The sequence below is a fragment of the Hippocampus comes genome, unplaced genomic scaffold, assembly GCF_001891065.2.
Source record: "Hippocampus comes isolate QL1 unplaced genomic scaffold, H_comes_QL1_v1.1 scaffold127, whole genome shotgun sequence".
NCBI lineage: Eukaryota > Metazoa > Chordata > Actinopteri > Syngnathiformes > Syngnathidae > Hippocampus > Hippocampus comes.
This window is the reverse complement of record NW_017805500.1, coordinates 480,830-499,853: the sequence shown is the minus strand read 5'-3', so window position 1 is coordinate 499,853 and position 19,024 is coordinate 480,830. Positions and strand designations below refer to the sequence as shown.

At 44.7% G+C, this 19,024-nt stretch overlaps 1 protein-coding gene across 10 annotated transcripts; it reads left to right on the top strand.

Annotated features, from left to right (window-relative positions):
- The first annotated feature begins 872 nt into the window (after window positions 1-872).
- On the top strand, window positions 873-11,689 carry rassf8b (Ras association domain family member 8b). Of its 10 annotated transcripts, XM_019877057.1 has the most exons (12): window positions 1,924-2,033; window positions 2,224-2,268; window positions 4,385-4,404; window positions 7,081-7,247; window positions 8,007-8,357; window positions 8,454-8,656; window positions 8,793-8,996; window positions 9,101-9,175; window positions 9,238-9,388; window positions 9,831-9,957; window positions 10,029-10,031; window positions 10,344-11,689. In XM_019877057.1, exons 4-12 carry the CDS (start codon window positions 7,136-7,138, stop codon window positions 10,459-10,461), a joined length of 1,344 nt encoding a protein of 447 aa, XP_019732616.1. In that variant the 5' UTR covers window positions 1,924-2,033; window positions 2,224-2,268; window positions 4,385-4,404; window positions 7,081-7,135; the 3' UTR covers window positions 10,462-11,689. The 10 variants fall into 10 exon arrangements, with proteins under 10 accessions (XP_019732617.1, XP_019732613.1, XP_019732616.1 ...); XM_019877054.1 differs by lacking the exons at window positions 1,924-2,033; window positions 4,385-4,404 and adding an exon at window positions 943-960; XM_019877053.1 differs by lacking the exon at window positions 4,385-4,404.
- The last annotated feature ends 7,335 nt before the right edge of the window (window positions 11,690-19,024 follow it).

The window sequence follows — 19,024 nt, the reverse complement described above, 5'->3', positions numbered from 1 at the left end:
TCGGTGCGGCGTGTGCGATTTCTAGTGCAAGGCGAAGGGAAAAACCGTGCGCAGTCCAAAATCCTTTTGAACAATAGGCCTCTTTGTCTTTAGCGCGGCTTACACGGCCGCTGTGAGGGAGAGGCTCATCCTCTGCTAATGAAGTCTAGACGCCTGGGGAGGGGGAAAAAAAACAGAACGGTGGGGAAAATGGGAGAAAAGGAATGAGAATTTCCCTGGGAATCGTGTCTTTTGAACCCACTTGATCCCTGAAGAATTTAGGGAATGACGAACCACCCTGCTCATGGCAAGACACATCCCGATCGGGGCCGCTGTGGGGGTTAACTCTCTCGTCAGCTTCGCGAGAACCGTGTGGCGAACTGTGGACAACTTCAGATGTCAGGTGCGAATAAATAAAAGAAAGCACATTTTAAAATGAAAAGTTCAAAACAAGTTTTGACTGTGTTCCTCCGCTTAATGTCCAAAGACTAAACTGGCTAATCATTGCTCGCATGAGCTGAATGGTTCGTTAGCCACCGTAGCTAAAAGTGAATGATTTTCCCCAAATTAGAATACAATTAACTTCTTTCAGGCTGCGAAGCGGAAATAAGATGCTCGTCTTTCTTTGCTGTGCAAGCTGGCCGTGTTTGAATACAGTCGCTCATTTTCTCGTTTGATTTGAGTTTTACATTATTGTGTAAATTTCTCCATCATGTGGAAAGGAAAGCGATGTGACGTGTCCTTAAAAAGGTAAGTGCTTATTATCTTCCTATATGTATTTTTTTTTAAAAATATATAAAAGACGCTTTTATTTCCTCCACAGCGCCATCTGCTGGATTGACTGGGGCACATCCCAATTCGCCCCCCCTGACCCTGATGCACAACCACCACTGAGAAGAGCTGAGCGTATCCACGTTTGGAGAGAACATCATTGGTCACACGCTCGGATGTTTGGCGAGGTCAACCAGTCCAGAGACCACAGTGAGTTCTTGTGGAATTTTTTCTTTTTTTTTTTTTAAACACTTCAGAGCGCTTAAAAGAGACTCGTGATCAGATTGTCTTCAAGAGAGGTTGATTTGAGAAGCCGCTCCCATCCTGAAAATTGGAATTAAGAAATGTAAAGCGTTTAGTTTTAGAGCGTGATTTCCTCTCGTGCCTTGCACATGAATAAAACATGCGTCGCATATAAACACACCCTTCACGTCCACGGAAAGTTTGAAAATGTTAAGAGATCCCTGAGCCATCAATTACACGTGGAGAGGCAAATTATTTTGGAGACGTGCGCAAGCCGGCTCTCACGTCTTCAATATTTATGCGGCGCTGCGGCGATGGAAGTATGACTTAGAGCTGCAAATGTAAGGGAAAAAAAATTCTCCGTGAGGGGAATCATCTTTTTTTTTTTTTTTTTTTTTAAGTTAAGGAAGTTTTGCATCGTTCAAACTGAGAGAACAGGCAAACTTTTTTTGTTGTTTTTTTTTTTTTAATACCAAGAACTACAAAAATAAATTATTCATTCTCCCGGTACCACTGTCATGACTTTCCAAGCTATTGTATTAAACTAAAACGAGAAGTACAACCGAACTGTACCTAAGCGGCGGTAGTATCGATTTGGGGAAATGACCATATTTGGACATTGTGATTTCTGCCCAACAGCGATGACATATTTGTTTGAATTTGAAGCTTATTACCCACCTCCAATGCGAAAAATAAAATTTGTTAGCCCGTGAAATAACCGGGAACATGAAATCAGACAGACCACTCCGGATCGAATCTCTGCTCTGTATTGAATATAAAACAGAAAGATGCAAAATGGCGCCCTCTTTTGCCATGGCGTTCGATTTAAATGGTCCCAGCCAATGCGGCGGTCGCTGTCGCTTTAACCGGTCCGTCTTGCCTTGCGGTGCCCCAGTTCTATTCCCACGTCATTTACAAGCCCCGCTCGATCCACACCCCCGCCAGCCCCAACGTGCACACACCAGCGGAGGGAGGGAGGGAGGGAGCGAGCGAAAGAGAGAGAGAGCTGCGGTTGCTGAACGCTCCGTGTCGGATGTCCGGTGAGTGGAGCGAGCGTTCCGTGTTTACATGCACATGCGGCGGCAGCGTGACGCGTATCGGCCCGCAGCAGACGACAACCACCCCCACCACCCCGTCCCTCCCATCTATCCTCGCAAAGTAGCTCGGCTCCTTTCCTCAGCAGGGGACGTTTTTTTTATTTTTATTTTTTATTTTTTTTTCAATCCATAGGGGAATAAACTGCACAGAGGGCAACATGCGGGACGCTGCGAGAAGGTATGTTTTGTTTTGGTGGGCCCAAGCCAACCTATGGTGACTGATTAGCCAATACCTTCTTATTTCTGCATTCTCTGTTCACCATGCGAATACTTTTGACTTTGCATGCCCATGGCAGCATAGCATGATACGGAGTGGCTGTGCAGTGTTTAGCAACAGCAGCAAGCTTGTGTTGTGCTGCTCCAAGACTCAAAAACTCAAAATTATTTTTGTGCTTGTTTTTCTGTCCTTGGTTGAGGACTGAATGCTTAATTTGTCCAATTTTTACTCATTAAAAAAACAAATCTACTGATATAAATAATAGACCCTCTAGGATGTGATGGCTCAAGGACACTAAAAAATTCCATTTCCATTTTGACAGTTAGTATCTTTTGAACCAATCGTTGACTCAACCTAAACATTCAGTGTAGTGTTGTTGAGTAACTAATCCCGTTGGAGTGTGTCTTTTTGTACCCCACACACACACACACACACACACACACACACACACACACACACACCTTCCCACTGAGTTAAGTTCCAAGTCTTACAAGCTTATTGTTTCCAGCAAGCTGATTAGTATGAACTTACGAGACCGTGTGGTATCGTTTAGTGTCAACGCGGTCAAAACACAGTCTTGGTCGGGAGAGACGCGCAGACAACTTTTTTTTTTGCTGATACTGCATTAAAAATGTGCTTCATTTTAATCAACTACTATTTAAAACTAAACACCAATCTCAACATTTTTTCACTCAAAACATTTTTATAGTCATAACCTTAAACCAATATGTAGCCTGTAACGCAATATATTTATTTAGCATCTCAGCCTGACCACTAGGGGCACTATGTAGCAAGATTACATGGATAAGAGATGAAGAAGAACAGTTTTGCCATTTTACCTCTGGATGTTAGCTACAAAGTGTTCCATCTTGAAAAATTGCAAAAATTATTCAAGTAAAATTGTTTCGTCTGGGCCAAAATAATGCTTACATGGGTGTGATGAGTGCTAACCGCATATGCTAACTGTGCTAATCAATTGAAATAACTGTCAAGATCCTCATTGGATGTCTGTAAGATTGAGTGTGTGCCAACTTAAAATGACAAGGTCACAAGCGTAGTACTTCACCGGCGGCCTGAGTGCCTCCATCAAACTAATTGATATCTTGTCCGGAGGGATACGGGTCAACCTAATCGAATTTACTTTTTGATATTAAAGCAACTGCTGACATGGACATTCCCAGTGTTGCCCGCCTTCCGACCCTGCTGGTGTGTCCAAAACCTCTGTGATCTCCTTTCCTGACAATGTCGCAATCTGATTGGATCCCGTGTGCGTGTAACTGTAGATTACAGAGGACACTCTGTACTATTAACATGATAGCCATGAAAGAGTATAAAGAGTTAAGATATTCACAAACAGGCAGTTTGCTGAGAGTGCTTGTGGTTGCAAGTCACTTGTTCTCCATACTCCACACAATTTCAGGTACGTGTTATCTTAGTTCCTCTAAAAAATTAAAAAAAAAATTACAATTTGTCCTTACTTAACTCCGCTGGATCCTGTTTTGCCACGATTTTGATGACAACATTGTTTTAATTTCCTTTTTGCGGTCAAGTTTTTGAAGCAACTGCAGAATTTTTGAAGGGCGAAGGCTAACTTCGAAGTAAAGTGTATTAAAGACACCGTTTACTTCTGAATGGTTTATGGTGAACTTTTTTCCCCCCCACAATCAATGCAGTCATGTGTGCTGTGCGAGTGAAGCTCGGAACAAAAGGCTGGAGGGTCAGCGTTGCTATGGCGACGGGATTGTTTGCGTTCAGTCACGCCGCGAGTTAGCCATGTGGACACACACGCACTGCAGTGGTCTCTTTTGTCGGGGCAGCGCTTATTTAGAATGAAGCCGTCCTTTAAAAGAGGGATGTTTGATTACATCATCAGTTTTTGACTGCCGCCATGTTCAGCTGCCTAAAATGTAAATTAATTTTTATTTTCAATTTTTTTAAAATAAGGATTAATTAATTCTGGCTGCTTCTGGTGTGCGCAGCTTGTCCATGGGCGCACCACAATATAGTCACCCGAACAAAGAATTTCACTCAACTACGTTACTCAATTTTGCACTAATATCAGTCCTTTTTTTTGCAGAGGATAAAGAATATATGCCTGTGAGTATTGCCTGTCTAGGCATGTCTCTCCACTGTTCTCACATATCCGTTGCTTAAAGCATGAGAAATCTACTTCACGTATGCTATGAAGTAGCCGGTCTATGGTGTTTCCCATTGCGTGTTAGCATTAAGCTAGCAGCCTTGAAAACAAAATTGTGTTTTTCAATACACAGCATGTAGTTCTTGAGATGCAGTGCTTGTAGCGCTGTTTTTTTTTGGTCTAAAGTCAAGGCGAACTAGTCATTCGGTTGGGTCACTTGTATAATTTCACCCTAATTTTTTTTAATGAATATATGGGAGTACATATTTGGATGCTTTTTTTTTAATTGCTAGTACACATATCCCGATTTTCAGTGTCAGTTAAATATTCCCACATATGATTTATAAAGGGACTGCCTCCCTTTTTTTTTTCTCGGTTTCTTGTCTAACCATTTGGAGGGTAACCACACGGTGTTCCCTCCCTCGCCCTGCTTTCCTTGTGGCATCCCGAGAATGACGCTTGAAGAGAGTGAAGTTACATCCAAATTAAACTCCCGTCTTCTGTGCGGCCAGCACATGTCCAAGTACTGCGCCGTGTGTCCAGCTGTCTGTTTTGTATCTTTTTTTTTTTTTTTTTTTTTTTTTGTCGGCGTTGCAGTTTGTGCTCGTTCTATTGTGTCCAAACACCGGCCGCTCGTGCTGACCCGGCGGCCATAAATGTCACATTTTAGTATAGCTGACATTATTGTAGAAGTTAAAAAAGCCTGTGGAAATGTCACCTCATAAAGTCGTCATGGCGTAAAGTTTATTTATATTGCTTTTAAAAGAGCCAACAGTGCAAGTTCAGGCTTGTTTTTCCCTCTTAATGGCTCCAGATGGGAATTGGATTCTTATGCAGGTGTGCCTAATGTTGTGGCCTGTCTTCATAAGCGCATTTCCCCATCTAATTTGAGCATTTTAAGCCAGCAAGTGAGCGTCATTTATTTCCTGCGAGGAATGCCGGAAAACCTCTTGAGGTTATGAGACATATAGCTGCGTATAAATGTGGGAGTGTAGATTTGCACCAAAATAGCAACGCACGCACGGAAGCGCGCGCGCCGCTGCAGCGTACGCTTTGGTGTTTACTCACAGCCACGTCTCGTGTGATTTATTTATCCGTCGGCCGCCATTGGCGGGCATCAAAGCGGCTTTTTGAGGGCGCGTGTATCGCTATTCACAAGTGGAGGAAAATCGCCGGTCGTTTCTGCCAGGGAGCACACTGGAGTGCCTCCGTGATGTTGCGCGGCAAATTTGATTAGGGAGTCTTAAGTTAGTGCTGTCTTTTTCCATTTAGTTGCTATAAAAGTGCCTTTTCATCACAAAGAGGGCGTGAAAAAAAAATAGCATCTGCCTCTCAATACCGGGTTCTCCCTCGGCGCTTATGGCCTTGCTGTATCTTTCCGAAAAGCAAATTTCAAATCTATGACGTGCCCGAGAATTGTGACGCTGAGATAACATTGACTACACTACAATAACAATCATATTTAAATGGCTACTTATTATGAAAACTGAGCATTTCCCTCGGGCTTGCAATTTTTAAAAAATTGTTGTCGAGCATATTCAACAAGATGCCGATTTGAATGATTTATCACAATCATGATCCACGATGATTGAACAAAATGCAGCATTGTCAGTCAAAATGACAAAAGAAAAATGGGCACAATGTCTGATCACTGGTGAGCTATTTTTAGCACAGTCCCGCAGGCTCCTCGTGTACTCCTAACCCGCGATTTATGCGATAAAACTTTTAAGACGACGACTGCCGTATAATTTGGGGTGCAAGTCCAGCCGGCTACACGCTCATTCGCCGACACCCACGTCACTCACCAGGCCAGGCCCCGCCTTTGAAAGCCACTCACTTTCAAAGTCACCAAAAAAAAAAAAAAAAAAAAAAAACAAGTAGGCAGAATATCTCCGCCTTATATGCACATTTTTTTTTGTGTTTAAAAATGACAAATCAAATTTCCTCCGATTCATTGATGGGATATTCGCAAGAAAAGTTAGATCACAGGAAATGCCCAGCAAAGTGTGCAAAAGCCCCAAAATGTGTGGTCAAAGTGATTTTATTTGTTCCTCTTTGGTGTGAATCCGTTCCCTGCCAAATAAACACCCAGCGCTGCCTTTTTCGATCGCTAGTGTGAAAATGCGACACGTCATCACATCGTCCGCTAATGCCCCTCAACCAGATGCCTAATGTGCCCATCGTAACACACTCGTCTCCAACCTGTCATTTCGGTGAAGAGGCTCACGCTGGGAGGTTTGCGCTCACACACACTCTCGCAACACAAAAAAAAAAGGCCCGAGCGTTAAGCACCGCCGCCTTCTGCCGCGGTCCGTGTGGCCGCTCCGGCGCGCCGCTGCTTGCGGCCCCTGCCAGGTTGATAATGAGTCCGCCGAGATGCTTGTGTCAGCAGTTTGAAATAGCTTTCCAGCAGCGTGCAAGCCAACTGCTGTTCGCTTTGCCGCATGGAAATCACACCAAAGCCATTTGAGAGTTTTTTTCCAGACTTGAACGGATTCATTTAATGATTGTGTTTGTTCAAAATAAAATGCACGGGAAGAGGCCCTTGACACACCCATCACACATTATTAAATGCACATTGACTCATACATGTAATCACTAATTCTCTCCCCCACCCTCCCCTTTCTCTTTGTCAGATGGCCATTGACGCTTTAGCACCCCCTTGTGGTGTGGAGGCATGAAGGCGTCTGGATGAAGGCCATGGAACTGAAAGTGTGGGTGGACGGCGTGCAGCGCATCGTCTGCGGCGTTACCGAGTTCACCACCTGTCAGGAAGTGGTCATCGCGCTCGCTCAAGCCATCGGTAAGCGCAAGGATTCAACCCCCCCTCAATAAAAATTCACACAAAAACAAACAAGGAAAAGGTAAGCACATACACACCAAAACACAAAAAGAAAAAAAAACGAAGGAACCCTGAGAGTGGTTCCTTTTTATATCTTTCTTTCCCACAAGCGCCCCCACTCAAGCCCCCCCACCTTACACACACACACACACACACACACACACCGTATGGCGACTGTGGAGCAGGAGTTATGGCGCTCACTGTCCTTTGTGCAGGCTTTTGCCTTTTTGTCCACACCACGGCACATTTGTGCACGTCTCTGGTGATGAATGTGCCTCTTTTTTGCTCTCGCCCGTGTTCCCATCTGCACGCACATAGAAACACACAGAATAGCCGTGAACCATTGAACTCCGTTCCCAGTACCCACCTTTTGTTGAGGTGGAATTTCCCCGCTATAAAATCCTTTCTTTAGTGTTTACTGTAAGTGTGTTTTTTTTTCTTTGCTGCACCGGCAATGGGGGATTGGGAGAAGAATTGCTTTGAAACACAGCCCACCTTCTTCCCGCCTTAAAGTAGTGGGAACATTAGAGTTGAAGAGTTCTCATCAGTGCACTTATCACCTGTGAATGGAAAAAGAAATAACAGGGTCGAACAGTACAAAAGGCCAATCGGTTGTTTTCACCATTTATAGTGAAGTATGAGAATTGAAGAAAAAGATCAGCTGGATCGACTTGGGCAAGAATTTTGAACATACGACACTTTATTTTTTCTCCCTCCTAGGCCGCACTGGCAGGTACACCTTGATCGAGAAATGGAGGGACACGGAGCGCCACCTGGCTCCCCACGAGAACCCCGTGGTTTCTCTCAACAAGTGGGGCCAGTACGCCAGCGACGTGCAGCTCATCCTCCACCGGACCGGCCCATCCGGCGGCGAGCGGCCGCCCTCGGACGGGCTGGCCCGCGGCTCCGAGCGCGCCTTCCACCGCCAGAGCCTGCCTCCCATGGCCAAGCTGCACCCGTCGACGGCTAATCGCTCGCTCAGGCGCAGGGAGCCCAAACGCAAGTCCGTGACGTTCAGCGGAGGGACGAGAGGTCTGCGAGAGATATTTGGAAAAAGCCGAGATCCAGAAGGTGGCGCATGTTCTGCACTAATTGACAACTCTATGCTATGAGTATTGATGTTATAAAATTCTCTCTCTTTCGCATGCCACCTGTGTGTTTATGCAGCCAAGCACTCCCAGCGGCGCGGCGTGAGTCTGAATCTAAGGCAGGTGAGCGGCGGCGGGACCGGAGGGAGCTCCTCGGTGCCAGGGAGTCCGTCACGGGAGCTTGGCCGGCTGGTGCGGTTGCAGAGAGACAAACTGCAGGTCCTGGAAAGCCGCCTGCTGGGCTGTGAGGCCGAGCTGCGGGAATGGGAGGAAGCCAGCGAGGTGAGGAGGGGGGAGCGGAGTTTCTCATCAGCAGCAAGTGTTGCCCAGCAACCAACCAAACCCTGCACGTCTTTAATAGTGTTACACGCCATCTTCTTTTTTTTTTTAATGAAGTTGTTAATTTTCCACCCACCAGGAAGGAAGTCTGGAAGAGGAGCTGCTGCTTTTGGAGCAGCAGGTGAGGAGGAACGACTCCGAGATGGACGAGGAGGAATTTTGGCAGAACGAGCTGCGAATCGAGCAGGAGAGCGAGCGGCAACTCCGGCAACAGCTGGCCGAGCTGCAGGCCCGCGTCCGCGACTGCGAGGCCAAGCTTTCGGAATACATTGCGCGCATTCAGGTTTTTTTTAATTGAGCACCTGCAGTGAAAAATATGCTACTTTTTCTCTTTTTAAGTTTAAAAAAAGCAGCGACGGCTCTTTTCCATGGTGTTTGTGTTTTCAGAGCATGGAGAGCAGCCTCGAGCAAGAGCGTCTGTTGCAGGACGACGAACTGAGTCACATGATCAAGGAGGAGGAGGTAACGTGGGTTCATTCCGGACACACTAAGGCTCTGAATTTAATTAGAGGTTTTTTTTTCAGGTCTTTCCTTCTCTTCGCTCGCTTTCAGGTGGAGGCCCAACTGGAGAAGGTGACAACCGAGTTGGATGTGCAGAGCCAGCACACGGCTCGCCTGGAGAGCGGCTGCAGGGCGTTGGAACGCTCGCTCGGCCAGTCATGCAAGAGACTCCAGGTCGGTTGTCCCGTAACAACCGTGAAGCATTTTCCACATCCGGCACGGAGACGATTGTTTGAGGAAGATGCTCGAGGGGGTTGCGGAAATCCCCCATCCTCTCGCGCCGGAGTGGAACCGTGCAAATCTAAGCTCATTAGGTCGCGGACAGGGAAGCCGAGTTGAATCTTCGCTTTGCGAGGGTAAGCCTCTGACGGATCCTTTGCTGCGCTTGGATTCAAAAGTGCTGGATGTATACAGGAAGGTCCCGCTGGGTGTGAGGTCATAATGAGAAAAGGGAAGGAGGGAGGTGGAGATATTACAGCATTCTTTGCCTTATTAGAGGCTGAAAGAAGTCTGCAATCCCTTGCCTGCACTTGCACAACTAACTTCAAACTAGGGCATGGCTTATATGACATCACTGACGTGTACTTTTTTTTTTTTTTTTTTCCGCCCCTTACAGGAGAAGGAACAGGAGCTGGAGCAGCTGACCAAAGAGCTTCGCCAGGTCAACCTGCAGCAGTTCATTCAGCAGACGGGCACCAAGGTCACCGTGCTGCCGGCTCAGCAACCTCCAGGGGACGACGACGGTATGTAAACACACATAGGACAAGTGGATGGTACCAATGAGACCAATTCTGGTCTCTTAGTGCGAGTAAAGAGGGTACTAGTACATGGACCTGCAAGTGAGAACACCTTCCTACAAGTAACTCCATAATGCAGTGGTTGTTACAGTGGCTTACAAAACTATTTGAATAGAAATGCCACTTAAAAAAACTTTCTCATATCGCCTGGCTCAAATGGAGTTTCCTGCACACGCGCACAGTGCCACCTTGTGGACATACACATTATTACAAGGCAGATTTTAATTGATTGTGGCGAAACTTTATTTTTATTTTTTTTTAACCCTAAATCTTGAGAAAAACTAAATAAATAAATAAGTACCGGGATTGAATTCAAAGGGTTTGCTTTCCAGAGGACCCGTGCGGCTCGTTGCGACGTCACTTACCCACCGACCTGCGCTCCCTGCAGAGCATCACCGCATCCGGACTCAACCCCGAAGGCATCTACGTTTGAACACCGGTAACACATAAGACGTGATTCTGACGGTAGGATTCGGGCCGATGTCACTCGAGTGGGACTCTCCTCCATTTTTTCTGGGCTCCCTTTAGGACTTCAAGTGATGTCAGTGCATTTGCAACTTTTCATATCTTTATCTGTTCCAACTATGATATATTAAAAAAAAACACTCAAGTAAGGCCAGCAGATATATTTTTGTTGACAACAGGAATGTTTTTCTATCGGAATGCTAATACAAATATGAGTAGCAGAGAATCTTTACCAGGATGTCAACAAAAACGCATATACAGTACGCACGCGCATGCACAACCCTCGTCATAGATTTGATTGCCTTACCGTGATGTGTGGAAAGCGCACATCAAGTGAACTCAAGGTAGCTCGAGCCACAAGCTTTTTGGACCGTATAGGTTTTTTTTGCACCAATTCAGGGGAATTCTTAGCCGTCAAGTTTTATTTTGTATTGATTTGAAGTTTGAAGAACAATGGAGGGAACCGGGGGAAGAGAAAAAAAAAAGATTGGTTCCGTTGTACATCACCGATTTCGCTTCACTCCAGTAGCAAAGCCCGAGAGCCATTAATCTCTGCTTCCTTTTTTTTTCCAGTCTTAACAGAGCTCAGAAACGAGAGTTGATGGATGACTGAAGGCATTTCTCGCCTGCAGGCGTGAACTTCCCAAATTGACCACTAGGTGGTAGCAAAGGCAAGACTATGCGGACAAAAGTTTTGTTTTTTTTTTGAACGCTCACTTTTAAAAACTTCGGCATTAAAGTGCATCCTAATGTGTCTCTTCTAATGACTAAAGCAGGGACTCTGTAGTGTTTTTTTTTTAATCTTAACAAAAGATGTCGACTATGAACCAAAGCTAGACAAAAACATGAAATAAAACGTTAGATGAATGTATTTTTTTTTATACACCTGGGACAGCATCCACAAAAAAATCCAGTATTGTCGTCAAAAGTCGTGACTGACTGGGACACTGTAAGTTACTAATAAGCGAATAACGGCATGCCTTACCGGGAGGAAAGTGTTAATAACATTTCAGCTGCACCACTTGAAAGAGTGCATTGAATAGACCCGTTATAGGTAAAAAAAAACAAAAAAAAAAAACAGTTTGCTTTGGAAGATGTTAAAAAGAAAATGAAGCCACGGCGAAGTTGGCCGTTTTTCCCCACATGTACAAACGTTCTTGATTTCTGTTGTGCCATCTGTTGTTGATTTTCAATAAAATGTGCAAATACGACACAAGCGATTTGATACTGACTGAGCTGCACAAGACCGAGGCCGACCTGTTGTACCGGGAAAGTTTTGCGGGTCTAGGAAAGCGTCGAGACACAAAGGGGGTAACCTTTTTCTTGACCAGACGAGATGAGGCGCAAACAACAATCTGGCGGATGAAAACAGCTTAATTTTTAATGCGTCTCCGGGTGCACACCGGTTCTCGGACAAGAGCGTAAACAAAAGGCGGCTCAATTTGGGACCTGTGCAACAAAACTTGGCCCATCACACCACTTCCATACCACGACTTGATTTCATACTTTTATATGGGGGGAGGTCGAATGCCTTCGGATTACATCTGTGACCATTTCACCCCTGAAAACTCTTGATTCGTGACAACCCCCAAAAAATAAACAAATAAATAAATAAAAAGCCCCAACATGTTCTATCATGCAGTTGAGATCATCGGAGCTTTTGGCATCCTCGTAAGTGTGATAAATGTGCAGCCAAAATGGCTTCTCGGATGTCAATACATTGAAACCCATCAAATCAATTAGTAATTTCTGACTCGCAGGGGCAAATATCGCTTCGTTAGAAAAGATTGCATTACCGTGTTTGCCATGAAGATGGATAACACTGTGCCGCGTGTGCGTGCGTGCGTGAGTGACCTGGCTGACACTGTCATTAAATAGCCCCTTGGTCCCCTCTCCTGAATATGTTTATTCCGCACCGGGCAGGTGAGGAAGTGGCAAACAGATGGGCATCCATGAATTATGGAAATGACGGGCTTTGATTAACCGAGTGCGCATTTTTTATTTATTTTTTTTACGCAGGATAAAAGTAACTCTGGGAGCTGCCAAGTTGCGAGCCACGCCGTCGCTCAACCCGCACGCGGAATTGATGACAAAAACTGGTGAGGGAGGGAGGAAAAAGAGCTTTTCGTCGCGATTCTTGAACTTTTTATGAGCCGGCCACACTAAAAAAATGTGAGTGACACGCATGCATTTCGGTGACGGAGGCTCTCCACGCTTTGCTTTTTTGCGCAGAGGTACATGTTTTCTAGTTAAATAGGCTAACTGGCAACGAGCACCAGACCTTTGACCTCCATCAACAAATCAAATTCAATCCTTCGCATCAGCGATGAGACGGACTTTCACTTTTTACCGTCGCCCTTGTTCTCGCGTCCCCACTGTTGGCCGAATATTTTCATACGAGGCGCGATTGCTGTAGCCAAAGCTAGCAAGACTAACCGCTATCCCCGCGCAGTCGCGTGAACCCATAGTTTTTATTTTGAACCTTTTATTTACCCAGGTAAGGCATTCGACAATAGATTCTCAGTCGAAGAGCTTGACAGGAAGCGGTGCATAAAAGCGGAGCTCGGATGGTGGTGTGCGTGGTGAGCAGAGATCAAAGAATCTAGTATCGTAAAATCGTTGTTCAAGTATCCTTTTTTTGTTTGTGCTTGAAGGTGATTATATATTGTCAGTTGAACATTTTTTGAACATAGTGGCCATTTTCATGTGCCTCTCTGCCTGAAAACATGTCAACTTGATTGCCATTCAAGTCGCCTCCTTTTGAAGACGACGCAGCGTTTTGCAACGCGATGGCCATTAATTACGCGTCGCCTCCCAATCACTGCTTTAATTCTTTAATTACTGCCATCAAAATGGACTTGGCTCTCCAAAAGTGTTTCATCAAAGCTCTTTTATAAAGTGTTTGATTTGGTTTGGACGGGCTACCAATTATCTTGGCGTTGGCACCGCAATTTGGCAGCGCCTCCATTTAGCGGATGAACCCCCCCGCCCCCCAACCCCGCCGCCCAACACACATCCACACCGTGTCCCCGGTCCCCTCATTCTCATAAATGAAGAGAGACAGCCTTATTCGGCGACCAGCACGGCAAAGCAATTAAAAGGGAATTAAGGGTGCACGGGGAGAAATTGGATATGATACCCGAAGCCTATTTTAAATGTCAACGTTATTACAGTGTTGTTGTTTGCCGTCCCTTCGGCCGCCTCGCCCCTTTGCCGGGAGTGACAGCCCATAGTGTGCTGCGCTTAATGAAGCCGTCTCGCCATCCTCCGGGTGATCCTTTTGGGGGTGGGGGGGCGATGTACCATCTCTCATTAGGATCCCGGTGGAGAGGACACCTTGCTCTTCGCCGTTGACACCGTCGCCCCTAATGACGGCGTGGGAAACGGGTAGCGCGCTATACATTTCTCACTTTTCCGAAGCTCATTTCTCACGACAGGCTCGCCCGCGACACGCGCTATTAGGTGTCTTGATTGCGCCGGTGTAATACAAACACGGCGGGAACGTCCGCTCTGATTCTCCTCGTCGACGCCGGGAAAGAAAATCGGGGCGCGCTCAAGGGATCTGATCAGCTTTTGGAACGAGGGCGGCGGATTTTTTCGCGATGCAGCGCCATCCATCTTTCCGCCACGATATTCATTTTGTTTGTTTTACTAATTTGTGTCTCCCATCTGGATTAGGCGCCCGGGCCTCCATTTATCCTTATAAATTATAAATGCATGCTTATTACTACAAAAGGGTTTAGTGCCGTCTTTTCCCAGCGCTCTGATCGAGGCAGGTGGCCCACACGCTGTTAGAAAGTGAAACCTCGCCATACGCATTATTAATATTGCCATATTGTCTGTCTACAATGCGTGTTGACAAACAACTCACAGGGACATATTCTTTATCCTCCATGGATAACGGTCAATAATGCAGCTGATGCGGTCACCAAGGTTTGAAAGTCTTCAGAGTATGTCTGTTGTATACTGCCCCCTGGTGGCCAAGGCATGCACTAAATACGTATGCCTCGATTGAGAAATATTGCGAATGTTTTTTTTTTGTCCAGTTAAACTGCGTAAATATTTTGAGGAAAATGAATGTTAGAAAATTTTATCTCATAAATATTTCAACCAAAGGAAAATAGCAACACAAATTGAAGACATCTCTTAAATATCATAATAGGACAAAAGGCAAGTTTTGTTTAATTAATCCCTTCAATATTTAATACAAAAGGGAAAGCAAAAAGCTTTTTCTCCAAATGAATCCCAGAACAGTCGTATTGCTGTTTTTTTTTTTTTTGCTACTCTTAAGTTCCACCTCTATTATGTTGATCATTCAAAAATACACCAACGAGCTATTCATTTTTCAAATAGTTTATCTTCCATATTTTTCACTGTTACCCAAAATACTAAAAAGCACCCTTTCAGCAAAAAAAAAAAAAAAAAAAAAAAAACAACCAGAAAACATTAGTGTAATGGACTCCTATTACGACCGGCCTGGAAAGAAGCACTTTGAAAGCTTTTCAACACTATTTTCTCACAGGTGCTCCAACACAACACTAGCACAATGCTCACAGTGTATATTTTAGGCAAGATGGCCGCTGTCGCCGTGTGAATTTTGACAGCTGATCTGGGATAACCAGAGTTTTGTCAAAATCTAGTTTTATCCCATGCGCTGCTACTTTGCCAAGGAATGGTGTATGTAGCTTTGATTTCAGTGTATTGCAAGTCCCCCCCCTTGCATTGCACACAGACTGGATTTAGATTTCTTCAAAAAAAAAATCCTCAGAGGGGGTTTCCTGGCATCTCTTTATAGGCTGCGGACATATTCTCTGAGCTCAGCCACAGCCTGCTGCTCGTCGGCCAGCGAGCAGCAGGCAGCTCCACTGGATCCATTTGAAGTCCTTGAAGGCGTCGTGGCAGATGTGCGTGCTTTTTTTTTTTTTTTTTTTTAATTACAACTATCCTAAAATTGTTCATTTTCACAAGAGTTCAAGGAAGAACCGCGATTCCTTTATCGCTCTCTGTTGTCAGGCTCAGTCCAACCATGTGTTTGTGTGTGTGTGTGTGGGTGAATCCTTGTCCTTTGTTCTCAACACAATCTGCTTTGTGTGTCACACTTCATCCCGCCGGATAATGGAAGAAGGTGACGGCGGCATCTGAAGTCGGGAGATGAAAGACATCATTTGGAAGGAAGACACACATGCACGCTCACACACACACACACACACACACACGCAGGCACACAATGCAAAACTGGCAGTAAATACACAAATACAAAACTGATCAGATGACACAACAAACTTCACAGTTGAATGGCCAATGATACGTCCATCCTTGAATATATTGAATCACTGCAAACAAACGGCATTATTAACGTGGTTTAAAAAAAAAATTGCGAACCAATTTCCATTTCTAGATGTTCTGAAAGGTATAAAAATGTGTATTCATCCAAGGTAAAGGGCCGATAATATGCAATAGTTCCATGAGAATGCGGCAGAAAGATGCAATGGACGTTTTTGGCTACCGTTAGCATTTTAGGGGTCATGGCTAATGTTCGCATATATAACTCAGGTGTCATTATCTGGTGCTTTTTTTTTTTTTTTTCAAGTATGGGAGGTTGACCAATATGCATTTGTAATCTATATAATCGAATGAATATGAAATTCAAAAGAAAATGTCTGCAGTTTTGTTTGTTTTTTAACTCAAACGGGGAATTCTCACAGGCATCCAAGTATTGCGTTTCCAAAATGAAGGAACACATATTGTTCTTTGAATAGAAGTGTTTCGCTCGATATGCTTAATTTGGTCTGTTTGTATTCATGACCTGATAAAGAAAAGCTCACCCAAAAAATCAAACGCCGACCGTGCAATCCTTCCTTTGTTGGTTTATTCCCTTCCCTACACTGGCGACTTTTTCCACCCAATTATGCAGGAAGGTAACCTGGCCGTGCTGATGGACTTCCTGTAATCTCTTCCCTCCCGCATCCCTCGCGTGAACACACCGGGGCCGAGGGTACACACAACCCCGGCGCTCCTCGTCTCCGTGCCCTTGAGCGGTAATTGGTCCAATCCCTCCGCGATCTGACTGGAGGGCACCGGAATCCGCAGCTCCCCAATCAGCCGGCTGTCAGTCACTCCCCAAGCTAAACTAAAGCCGGGGGATGGCTAACAGGCTGAGATTGGGAATTGCACTTGGACAGACATAAATCTGAGAGACAAGTTTGTACTCGGCCAGGTAGTCGGGCTATTACTGGAGTGGATGACAGCCATGTTGCTGGTTCGGGGGGAAGCCCGGCATCCAATTCTGCCTGTCGTGAGAAGACGAGTTTGGGCAATTTTCTTGCAAATATACATAAGTGACACCATCCCCCACCTAAATGGATGTTTAGCTCAGCCCTGTCCAAACAAATAGGACTGACAAATACGCCATTAAAAAAAAATAATAATAAAATACCTAAAATGCTGCATTAAAAAAAAAACAGCTCTACAAACTAACTGAATTTGGAAAGAGTCAAATCAAAAATGAAAAACGAACAAAAATTAAAAATACAAAACGATATAACCCTGGTCGTAATTGATTGGTAATCCTATCAAACGGCGGTTTATCATCTTTTTGTTTTGTTTCCAGGTGCCCACACCATCACTTGTGATGCAAATCCAAATTTTGTTTTTCCGAGTGCCCAAAGGAAGTGGAAAATGCTAATTATGTTTAATGGGGAAGAATAATTTCCTCGTTAATATCTCCTCCAAGGAGATTGTGTTTTCTTCACCAGTTTGCCTGGGCATCTGGATTAAAAAAAAAAAAAAAAAAAAAAAAAAAAAGGTGTGGATGTAAGAATTCTTTTGCCCACTGTTTTGTGGATAATGCATCTTTTTTAATGACCAAAATCCTGCTGTTGTTGAAGGTGGCTACCTATGGAGGTGTACGATTCCATTCTGATCTGCAGTCGGTTTTGTTGGCCTACCTTGGGCCATGAACGCTTTAATAGTGCACCGACAGTGTGCCAAATGTCCTTCCCTGCTTGTAAAGTCACTGCTGGCCAGTCAAGGTTACAAACGAATGGCGTGTTTCATTGGAAACTGCGTGCATCCCAATGCACGCATTTTCATACAACCCTTGGCATCCACACCGGACAAATTCCACTTTAATCGCCGCTCTCAATCTGCACCTGCAGGCCCACGCGTGCCCACGCTGACCTTGCTGGCGGGGCCGTGTACGCGCACGCACTAATGCGCGCACGTCTATCGATCGACGGTGAAATAGTTCACGCGCTGCACCGTTAATCACACCGGAAAAGCCGGTGCCTGACAATAATCCCTTCCAACGGTGATTAATTCGGCGAAATAATGATCTGCGCCGACACAATCATTCCCTTTCCTCCCAGAGACGCATTTAAACGGGGAACAGTGGTAGCTAAAGTAGATGAATGGCCTCCTGCGGTGGTAAATAATGGAGCCTTTAGCAGAGGTGAGCTGTGACCTATACTGGACGGTAAATGTTAGCAGCTAAATGCTCGTAGCAGCTACTACGACTCATAGAAATAGAGAAAAACGTATACGTTTTGTTATAACTAAATATATAATATTGTCAGACAGCCAAAATAATCATGATGTACTTTTATTTGCATATTTTGTTTTTTGTTTCCAACAACGTAATTTTCGTCTTGTAGCTTCTTCTTCTTCTTTGAGTACTTCCGTTCTGTGCTCTCCAGCGCCCCCTTTCACCACTTGGGAGATCTTCCACTCATTTTCAGTCAAACGCAGCAAATTCAGTTACACATTATGACCAAAACTACAGCGATTAAGAAGGTAAGTTTTATTGTATAGCAACTTTAAACACTTGTATATTTGATATTTCCTCAAAACGAGGCATCTTAATGAAGAACTCGCTTTTGATAGTAAGCTCGCTCGCCAGGCTAATAGCACGTTTGCTAATTGCCATGTGATGAATTTATGCTAGCGCTTTTAACCATGTGCTCTTAATTGAGCTAATAAAAATAACTAAAGTGGGATCGGCTTAAATAAAGTCACTAATTGCAAATTACCACTCAAGAAACGACATTATCGTCAAAGTGTGGCTGTGGCTGATGGGGAAATGCTATTAGTTGGACTCGGAATTGGTGATGCTGCTCCAAATATTACTTAAGCATGTCTCTATCAATTTTGATTTTAGCCCGTCATACGAATGCTGATATTTTTAGTGAACATTTTATATGATGATGGCCCCTGTGATGGCAGCCCACAGAAAGCCATTGGGTTTTATCGTCTTAAAACTGTGAATGTCAAAGTCCATTTTTAATGCAATCCATCCAGGAGCTATAGAGGGGGGGGAAAAAAATCATCAGAAGTCACGAGGAGTCCTTCTCCTGGGGACCATGAGTGACTTAACCACATTTTGTCCCTCGGAATGCTGCAGCGGAATCATATTCTGCCTGCATGTTGTGCATGATTTTATTCCGCAACTGGAGGAGGTTTCCAGCGTCTCCACCTGGAGCCGAGCAGCCATGCTGAGCAGCGTTCGCATTAATATTCAGATTGATCACATCCTATGATTTATCTTTTCGCT

What these genes read in the sequence shown, in the direction of transcription:
- rassf8b (XM_019877058.1), top strand. Translation starts at nt 7,136, where the DNA reads ATGAAGGCCATGGAACTGAAAGTGTGGGTGGACGGCGTGCAGCGCATC. An exon ending in AATGGGAGGAAGCCAGCGAG is followed by an intron (nt 8,657 to 8,792) that starts GTGAGGAGGGGG and finishes TCCACCCACCAG; the next exon opens with GAAGGAAGTCTGGAAGAGGA. An exon ending in AGTCATGCAAGAGACTCCAG is followed by an intron (nt 9,389 to 9,830) that starts GTCGGTTGTCCC and finishes CGCCCCTTACAG; the next exon opens with GAGAAGGAACAGGAGCTGGA.